Source organism: Priapulus caudatus, unplaced genomic scaffold (assembly GCF_000485595.1).
Source record: "Priapulus caudatus unplaced genomic scaffold, Priapulus_caudatus-5.0.1 Scaffold41, whole genome shotgun sequence".
In the NCBI taxonomy this organism is placed as follows: domain Eukaryota; kingdom Metazoa; phylum Priapulida; class Priapulimorpha; order Priapulimorphida; family Priapulidae; genus Priapulus; species Priapulus caudatus.
In genome coordinates, this window is record NW_014577102.1 from 671,046 (window position 1) to 681,627 (window position 10,582).

General features: G+C 47.2%; 2 protein-coding genes across 2 annotated transcripts in view; both read left to right on the top strand.

The window, feature by feature from the left end:
* LOC106820268 (otopetrin-2-like) overlaps positions 1-2,824 on the top strand; it is a 5,608-nt gene extending 2,784 nt beyond the window's left edge. Inside the window, exons 4-7 of the mRNA XM_014824797.1 lie at positions 368-383; positions 870-995; positions 1,387-1,670; positions 2,663-2,824. Of these exons, the coding sequence (XP_014680283.1) occupies positions 368-383; positions 870-995; positions 1,387-1,670; positions 2,663-2,824 (588 nt within the window). The remainder of the gene's footprint in view (positions 1-367; positions 384-869; positions 996-1,386; positions 1,671-2,662) is intronic.
* Positions 2,825-4,411: 1,587 nt separating this feature from the next.
* LOC106820375 (zinc finger protein 729-like) lies at positions 4,412-9,335 on the top strand. Its single transcript, XM_014824902.1, has 2 exons — positions 4,412-4,500; positions 6,500-9,335. Exon 2 carries the CDS (start codon positions 6,506-6,508, stop codon positions 9,254-9,256), a length of 2,751 nt encoding a protein of 916 aa, XP_014680388.1. The 5' UTR covers positions 4,412-4,500; positions 6,500-6,505; the 3' UTR covers positions 9,257-9,335.
* Positions 9,336-10,582: the final 1,247 nt, after the last annotated feature.

A 10,582-nucleotide genomic window follows, 5' to 3' on the forward strand; every position in this document is an offset into this window, starting at 1 on the left:
ACTCTTGATTGTAGAGTGACGCGCAATTACTAGCTAACGTTTTTACAAGATGACCGGGTTGCCACGATGTCGATTAGGTGGCGATTTTAATGGTATTAATAACAAGAGTGTCATAATATGTATGATATCCTATTATCTACTCCTGATATATATATATATTTGATATTATGACACTCCTGATAATAATACCATTAAAATCGCCACCTAATCGACATCGTGGCAACCCGGTCATTTTGTAAAAACGTTAGCTAGTAATTGCGCGTCACTCTACAATCAAGAGTAATTAGATTTAATAGTAGGCATACCATACTTATATACGACTTACACAGATAACAATAAATCTCATGAAAATATCATCTAATTCAAGAACCCGATAGATTCCGGTAGACAGACTTGACCATTTAGAAATGACGCGACAAAAAACGTCTTCTGTAAAATAAAGAATAAAAATGTGTAATATTGCGATAAAAACGTCTATTAAAAACTATTCAAATAAGGTACAAAAAAGGTAAATAATCAGACAATGGGCAAATTTGGACAGTGGACTTAAATATTGTTAAAATGTCGTAATAACTATACGATGTGGCTACTGTAGACAGAGCAGGGAAATGAGCAGGTACGAAATCGCCGCCCCAATTACGTGATACCCGCTGCGAGATATGCATTATTTAGTAGTCCTATGTCGACGCATGTATTAAAATGTTAACAACACGCGTCCGCTACTCTGCCTGATATAATTATGTAATGCATAATTACTTATGACCGGGGAGTTACAATCACTGAACTACTCCCTCCATTGGCAATCAATGTCATCCTGCCGTATTTCCTCAGTACTCACTATGACTGTTGTTGTGTGTATATTGTTGCAGCGATTATGGACACGTATTATCTCTACCCTGTCGATTGCTTCAGGAAGATGGTGATGATCAACGTTTCCCAGCAACTTTCGCCATTTCTTTTCCCGTGCATCATAGAGTACAGCCTCATCGTGTCCGGTATGCATGGCCGTATACAGAATATATCTTTTAGTCGTGTACCGCAACTTTAGACGTAGAGTTGGAATTGCGGAACCCAATCGTATATAGGCTCTGTCAGACACTATATAGGCACCGTTGTTTCTCTATTGTTTAGGTTCACGTTGCAATTGTTATAATTATCAGCGTAATAAGAGTAGTAACCAAAGTATAGGTCTATCGCTACATAATATCACCTATGAGGCTATAAGTATAAGCTACCATAGTTGTAGCCTCTTGAAATTATACAATCTAGTGGTCTCATACAAAAAGAACAAGATTTAGGCATGCTGCAAGGATAATTAACGCTACGGGTTGCATCGACCCGTACGAACCTCCACAGTAATGACATTTCTACATTGCGTATATACAGGCATCATATTCATCATGTGGAAAAACATCGGGCATGGCTCACCGGTGAAAGTCGGGGAAGCCGTGAAAGCTCCGACTAGTGGAATTCGCATCGACACTGACAATGCCACTAAGGGACTCTTCCTCGGTCTGGTCGTATTCGTTCTGACAGTTATCAACATCATAATATTCATCATCATGGTGAACGAGCAGGACTACAGACACAGCGCTGTCATCGCATCACATTCGTTCGAGATCGTTGCTTACCTGGTCGATCTTGTCTGCATCATAATGGGTTTATTCCAGGTAAGGCGCTTGTGCCAGATTCCAAATAATCATGATAAATAAATAAATAATAATCATAAATAAATCATAATAAATCATAAATACAATAATAATAATAAATAATAATCATTGTAATATAATAATAATAAATAATAATCATAATCATATATAAATCATAATAAACGAAACCATTATAATTATAATTAAATACGTTTAATACCTGTACCTATTGCATTTTTCTCCATTAATTGCAAATAATACGGGCCTAAGGCGTAAATGAATATGATCGCTAATAATAGTTGCGTGAGAAATAGCCTGTCGCTCGTGTAACATTACCTAGGACATCCAGAATAAGCAGTACGGTAAGCTAACGCAAACACTAGCAGCCGTCGACTGAGGGAGAGAGGAGGAAAGAGGGGGAGGTGAGAGAAAAGGCGATGTGATAGAAAGGGGAGGAGGTGAGAGAAAGGGGAAGAGGTGAGAGAAAGGGGAGGAGGTGAGAGAAAGGTGGAGGTGAGAGAAAGGGGAGGAGGTGAGAGAAAGGGGAGGAGGTGAGAGAAAGGGAAGAGATGAGAGAAAGAGGAGCTAGGAGGTGTGTGTGTGTGTGAGAGAGAGAGAGAGAAAGAGAGAGAGAGAGTGAGAGGAGAGATGAGAGAGAGAGAGAGAGAGAGAGAAGAGAGAGAGAGAGCGAGAGAGAGAGATAGATAGATAGAGACGAGATAGAGAGAGATAGAGGGGAGGTCAGAAGAAGGGCGGAGGTGAAAGAAAGGGTTGCGTGCGCTTGCGCGAGCGTGCGTGTGTGTGTGTGAGGGAGGTGAACTGTGTGCGTGCGTGCGTGCACAGGATGTACATATCGACGTGTATGTACGCTACGTGTTAAACATACGACATCTATACTTTTCTGCGGTGGTGGTGTATAGGTAAGGATGCTAAGCTTCGAGGACCAGGAGGCGACTGGATACATGGCTGCTATTCCATCGCGCATCCAGCTAGGAAGTGATTAATGTACGCAGGATTCAGATAATAAGCTGCACAGCGCCGCACACTCAACGATGTTCAACAGCATCATCATCATCGTCGCCAACATCAGCAAGGCCATTCCAGGTAGTAGCCTGCAGGACCTCTTAATCCTCCGTGCGTCGCGAGGAGGTTACTCGGACCCGGACGGATTCTGACGGGAACCGGGACGCCAACTGCGTTAACTAATCTGATCGTTCGTTCTAACTTTTCGCTGTGGCTCTCAGCACGTTCTCCCGTGCAGAAGGTTGGCAGGCGGAACACTGTACAGCTTGATTTCTCACTAGGTCTTGTTACCACGTGGACGATCATAACGCCAATCTCTGTTAACGCCTTCTGTCTATTTTCTTTTTAACCGCTTTCCAACTCGAGCAGTCTGCCGCCTACTTTGAGATATGGAAGAGAGATATAAACCGAGGAAGTCCTAGCCGTGTGCTGTAGCGGTAGACATTAGTCAGCAGTAGGCATTGTAAATTCTCGCTCGATATCTCGCTTACTATATCCCTTCTCTCCCCTTCTCTCTCTCTCTTTCTCTCTCTCCTCTAATCTCTCTCTCTCTCTCTCTCTCTCTTTCGCCCTCTCTCCCTCTCTCTCTCTTTCTTTCGCCCTCTCTCCCTCTCGCTATATATAATATATATAATATAATATATATATATATATATATATATAATATAACGCCATAATATACCGAGAGAGAAACCATGCATTATTATTATTATTATTATTATTATTATTATTAGTAGTATTTATTATTATATTATTATTATTATTTATATTATTATTTAGTTATTAATTTAATCAATGGCGGTTCAAAATGAGATAACGAGCTTTGCAAGCTGCTCATCATCAGAGTAATGTGTGCATAGTAAAATTGTGCTAGGTGTAAGACGTGGCGGGCTGTTTGTAATTATATATATATAATATAAATTATTAACAATATTATTTGTTGCATCATATAAGTACGTTGGATAAGTAAAAATGACAAAATACGAAATTAATGCGACCAACGGGGTACATCCCAGGCCCGTAGCCAGCTTATATTGGGGGGGGGTTTCGTTTTCGAATGTTGGCATTGCTCGGCAGGGCGTGTACAGGATTTGTACCAGGGGCGTCTAACCGTAACCCAAAAGTTGCAGCACGCGAAGGGGGTTGGGGCCCTCCCCCAGAAATTTTTACAATTACACCCCTTCAGATGCGTTTTTATGCGCGCGAGCAAGGGAGGGGTCCGGACTCCCTGGACCCGCCCTGTACACTCCCCTGCTCGGGCGCGAAGCGACCTGGCGAGGGAGCCAAGCGACCGAGCGGAGGGAGGGTGTGGGAAGGGGGTGTTCACTGTTAACCCTCCCGCACGATGGGGGGGGGGGAGCTCGGGGGGGGGGGCTTCGTTCAAACCCCCCGAACCCCCCCTGGCTACGGGCCTGCATCCCTATAGTAACCGAATGCCTGTTTGGGGCATTGCCAAAAGTCGACAAATTATGCGTTCGGGTAGGCCTACTGTATGCATCGCACTGCTGACAATTGTGACTACGACGATGACAATGATAAATAAATTTGTTTTAGGTAGTTTGACACAGACACAAAATATAAACTAAAAATTTTATACTATTATCAAAATGTCACATGCCTACTATTTTGCCAATAAATAATCATAATCATACTGTAGTATTATGCCTTGTAGTTTGTTGTATCTTCTGATAGATGGCGCGATGCACTTCCGTATGTGATGCTTTCTGTGCAACATAAAAATGGTGATCTAGCAAACGAGCAACAAAGAACAAATTATTCCTTTTCTACACGTCTACAGACGTTAAAAGTGCCTCACAAGTATACGCAGGTATACCTCTTGCTGTAATATAATATAATAAATTCTGTTAGGTTCAGTTTTAATGTAATTTTGCGTGCAAATATGCGCAATTTGATACGTATTTTTTCCCACCCAAACAAACATGGCAACGTCTCATCGTTGCCTACTTTTTGCTAAATATGTCAAGTTTTACTCCTAGTTCAAAGTTTATCAACTTGACATGCGGTTCACGTATGATTATAGACTTTGAAATACTGGTTTAAGTGTCGTGTGAACAGGTGGAAACGTTTTTTGTCGCCCCTTTTGGATCGCGTATATTCCACTTGTTAGGCATGGCAAATTGGCACAATAATGCAATATTCAAGTTGAATTAGATAGTAAATGAGTTTTGGCTCGCAGGTATGATTATGACTGCGTTTCTCATTCTAAAGGTTACTAGTTAACGATCTATTTAAACACATTTAACAAATAGCATCTGTTTGAGAATATCCAGTAGGCAGTATGCTCATACAGGTTGTGAATGTTCTCTCAGTACAAAACAGCCCCTGCTATGCATGCAACCACACTATATATAACCTAAACACGATATTTTAATCAAACAGGGACACCACAAAAAACTGTAAGAATAAGTACATTTCTACGAAATCTGGCACTGTTCCTTGAATGGCTATAGTATACATGTAGGCTACCTTCTGGTTCCACTTACCGTACAATGTGAGACACATGTTTGTAACGAATGCAACTTCAAACTTGCCTTTTAATGAAGTAAATAACTATTAATATTTTTTATAAATAGAATGTCTACGTAATTTCCATGGAATTTACATTATTTGCAGCCATTACCAAAAATTTATGGTATTTACTTGGGTATAAATTTTAACATCAGGGTTCTCCAAGAGCACTTATAGGGCCTGCCAGGCTATCATCGATCCCCGACATCCTAAAATGCACCCGCCACTCTAAATATCATAGCCGCCATGCTAATATTAGCTAAAAAATGCTAACAAATGCTAAAACTATGACCGTAAAGGCAGCCCCGCCATACTATAATGAAAAAGCTTGGAGAACCCTGAACATGCATTGTTTGTTTTCATAAACAGTGAGCAACTTAGTTAGAAATGTGAAAGGGTAGATGTAGTAATTGGCAAAAGATATTGAAATGATATTTATGCACAATTTTTCAAATTTCTATTGAGATAAGCCAGGTATTCATAATATTTGTTAATAACAATATGATGATTTAGTAGCTAGTAATAGTTTTGAAAAACTTTAAGCAGCTTTTGAATTTCAAGAAACTTATTAATAATAATAACTGTGATTAATTTAATTGTGTGTTAATTGATTTATACCTAACTGAAATCAATAAATAGTATTAATCATTTTTTAAATATTGCAATATGGAGTAGGTTGAGAAGTATTCATGATTAAATAGCCCTGAGCGATATTTGGGCTATTTTTCTGGGTGACAAAAAAATACTATCATACCAGACATAACTGGAACTGACGGTATGTGTAATATGTGTGTAAGTGGCTCTCTGGAATGTGTGTAGGCAAACCTAGCCATGTTATATGTTATACATATATCCAGCATGACAGTTGTCTATGAGCCCATCTCAGGGAAGTCTTTCAAAGATAGATGTGTAAAACCTAAAAACTCTCGCCTTATGTTACTTTGTTAGTATGTCATTAGCATGTAATTCTTAACTACATTCTATCTTTTCTTCAAGTTGTCTTGGATGTATACCAGCATTATCTTGCTGCACTACCAGCATGCACATATAAAATTACGTGGTGGTTGAGATATTCACATCTTTGTTTGGTGTGTGAGATGACAAACTATATTATATAACAAAATCATTTTCGCACAGCACTGCTATCCACTTTGTGTAATTGTGTTTTTTGTGTGTGGATGTAGGTGGTGTACAGTTTGGTAATTTGTTTATCGTTTGCATGTGAGACGAAATCTGGTTTATTACAAACTGTTGTATCGTTTACCACTTTTCAAGCATACGGTGTTTGTTTGTTTCAGTGAGGCATGGCTGACAGTGGCGGAACTTCGTTTGCATCTGCACTCGGATCCATTCCAGAGCCACAGCAGCAACAACAACAACAACAACAACAACAACAACAACAGCAACAACAACAACAACAACAACAACAACAACAACAACAACAACAACAACAGCAGCAACAACAACAACAACACCAACAGCAGCAACAGCAGCGGCAGCAGCAGCCTGCGTACCGATGCAAGGTGTGCAGCGCCACATTTTCTCAGCAGGACCTCCTGCAGTCGCACGTGAAGACCACGCACGGCCAGGGCGAGCCGTACCTCTGCCAGAAGTGCGGCAGCGTGACATTCCACAGGGGCCAAGATCCGGTGAAGTGCCACATATGCGAGAGCATCGCGTCGTCGAAGACGAACGACGCCGTTGCCGCGCCGACGACCATCGCCGACGCCGCAATGACGTCCGCCTCCAGCTCCGGCAACTTCTCATTCCCGAACTTTTCGATCAGCTACAGCGGCATGGAGAGCTCGCAGCTTCCGTACGGCCTCCCGTTCGCGCCGCAGCCCGTGCCGAACGACACGTGCCGGGCGTGGAACACTGTCGAGATCTTTCAGATGCGGGAGAAGGTGTACACGTGCGACGAATGCCGCGCTAGCTTCAGCGCGCTCGACAGTCTCAAGGAGCACCTCGCGACGCACACGGCCGTCAAGCCCTACCAGTATAAGATCCGTGAGAAATCGTTCAGCTGCACCGAGTGCAACGCGAGCTTCAGTCGGCAGGAGAGCCTCAACGAGCACATGGTGACGCACATCCCCCCCGTGTCGAAAACCTTTGACGCGTCCGCGGCAGGGCTCGTTGTTAAGACGGAGGGGAACGGCGGCGGGACGACGTTCAGCGATCAGGATCGTCTGAAGGAGCTGGCGACGCTCGCCGCGCAGCAGCCGTACCAGCAGCCGCCGCCGCCGCCGCAGGACAAGTCGTACTCGTGCATCGAGTGCGGATCTGTGTTCACCGACCAGATGCTGTTCACGCAGCATCTCGCGAGCCACGCCGCCGTGAAATCGTTCTTTGCGCACCAGTACAAGATCCACAGCTGCACGCTGTGCGGCATGAGCCTTCCGGACGAGGCGGCGCTCAAACAGCACCTCGCAGCTCACGTCACCGAGAAGCAGCAGGCGACATACAACCCGTTCGAGGTGTACACGTGCGACAAGTGCCCGTCGAAGTTCGCGACCGAGCACAGCCTGAAGGAGCACATCCTGTCGGCACACCGCGTCGCCGACACGCGCCCCGAGAGTTCCCCGCTGCGCGACGATAACTTCAATTGCGACGAGTGCGGAGTGTCGTTCAACGACGAGGATAGCCTCATCGGACACCTCGCGACGCACGCGACGGGCAAGGCGAACGACGGACAGAACAGCGACGACGAGGACATCGTCTGCACGCAGTGCGGCGAGGGGTTCCGCGAGGAGGAGGACTTCAAGGAGCATCTGATCTCGCACGCGGCCGAACGCCGCGCCGCGACGATGCAGTTCATCAACCCTCCGAGCAACGTGAGCAACGGGGGGATGAGCGGCGGCGCGGTGACGATCCATCAGCCGGAGCCGCTCAATGTCAGCTTGCTCAAGTGCAGCATCTGCATGGCGACGTTCAACGACGTGACGACGCTGCAGAAACACGAGCTCGCGCACTCGCTCGAAGCGGCCGTGTCCTTCCGATGCAGCATCTGCAACACCAAGTGCATGAGCCAGAAGGAACTCGACGCGCACCTTATCAGCCACACGAGCAGCAGCCTGTTCCCGTGCGGTCAGTGCGCCGACACGTTCCTCCAGAAGGAGCTGCTTGACCACCACACGGCCAGCGTCCACTACAAGGACTTTGCGATGATGGAGCCGCACAGTGACGCACGGCAGAAGCCGCGAAAACGACGCAGCAGCGGCGAGCGGCCCTACGCGTGCAAGCTCTGCGGAGCTTCGTACTCGTACCGCAGCGGGCTCTACGCGCACAAGAAGGTTCATGCGAAAGAGAACGCTGCCGCTGTCAAGGAAGAAGGGAAGGAGTTCGCCGTCGCGGTGGTGGCGCCGGCGATGCTCGACGATCGCGCGCCGACCCTCGGAGACGGCGCGGACAAGTCGATATGCGACGTGTGTGGCGAGGTGTGTAGCTGCAAGGAGGAGCTGGAGCATCACAAGAGCACGCACGCCGTCGGCAAGGTGAAGCTCTACCGCTGCGACGCGTGCGGCAACGCCTTCCGCCAACTCGCAGACCTACAGAATCACAAGCGAGCAAAGCACGAACCGGACGGTGGCGCCGCCGCTGCTGCCGCCGCCGCCGCCGCCGCCGCCGCAGCCGCCGACCAGCTGTTCAAGTGCGATATCTGTCGCGCGACGTTCATGAACAACAACGGGCTTTCGCAGCACATGCGCTCGCACGACGGCGACCGCCCGTACAAGTGCCAGCAGTGCACTGCGTCGTTCAACAGCAAGGCGGGCCTCGCGCGACACATCCGCACGCACACGGGCGAAAAGCCGTACCGCTGCGAGGAATGCAGCAGCACGTTCTCCGACCGCAATGGGCTCATCTCGCACGCGCGCATACACACGGGCGAGAAGCCATTCAAGTGCGAGATCTGCGCAACGACGTTTCGAGCGTCATACACGCTCAAGTGTCACAAGCGCACGCACACCGGTGAGAAGCCGTACCGCTGCTCGGAGTGCACCGCCGCCTTCACGCAGCCGCACAGTCTGAAGACGCACATCAAGACGCAGCACAGCTAGTCCCAAGTCCACGACGGCGTGCGCGGTGTGTGCGATAGCGCGCGTGCGCAGGAACCCGCGCGTGCGTGCGCAGGAACGTGCGCGCGTGTGGCAGCAGTTGTGCGCAGGGACACGTGCGTGCGGCGGCTGTTGTGCGCAGGGACGCGTGCGTGCATGCGCAGGGACGTGCTTACGGCGGCTGTTGTACGCAGGAACGTGCGTACGGCGGCTGTTGTACGCAGGGACGTGCATGCGCGGCGGCTGTTGTACGCAGGGACGTGCATGCGCGGCCAGCGGATGTTGTACGCAGGGGACGTGGCATGCGCGGCGGCTGTTGTACGCAGGGACGTGCATGCGCGGCGGCTTGTTGTAGTCGCGATGACGTGCATGCGCGGCGGCTGTTGTACGCAGGGACGTGCATGCGCGGCGGCTGTTGTACGCAGGGACGTGCATGCGTGTGGCGTCTGTTGTGCCGCAGGGACGCGCGTGTGTGCATAGGGACGCGTGTGCGTGCGTGAGAGCGCGCAGGCTGAAGTGTGCACGGCTTCATTCCATTCCGTCTGCAGCGGGCGCATGTGTAAGAGAGAGAGAGTCACAGTTTCACCGAGCTACAGCCACGAGTCAACAGTTTTAGTAGGAGGAAGGAGGTACGACGCGGCGATGATCCGATTCGGAACGGTTGCCCGTCGTCAAACTGTCGTCACATGCACACTGTGCAGCACTCTCTATGAGTATGCTGTGTGTAGATCTTTCACGCGAATCGTAATACCTTCGCCGAAAGCGGGAGAAGGTCGCGAGTGAGAAAGAAAGTTAATTTCTCACTATAAAAAATCACTTACTACTGCTACTACGATCTACCCCTTGCATTTACCTGTCAATCAATGCTCCGGCATTAAGGTGAGGTGTTTTTGATCCATTGTTGTATACTGTATATATAAATATTTTAATCAAATCGCCACATAGATACAGTGTGTAGTATATTGAAATCGGTCATATCCCAATTATTATCGCGAGCCATGTATTCTCTTACATATCTCAAACATTTTTCTTAAAATCATCTTTAGGATGCACCTGCCAAACTTCACTCTTGAGATATCCCGTGGGCGTGCAGCAGTCAAAGTGTCATCCGTATTCTCTGTTCCGTCGCAACTACACATGTACATGTGTTTACTTACACGAGCATGTTTTAATATGTGAGCAGAACTGGTATGCCATGCATGTAACGTCTTGACATTTTTAAGGCATCTCTCTTCGTGCAAGTGGAAATATTGTGTTTGTTTTAGCGGTTAATCCATGCGTATGTTATCGTGTCTGCGCAGCCATAATTAATATAGAAGCGATCGAAAT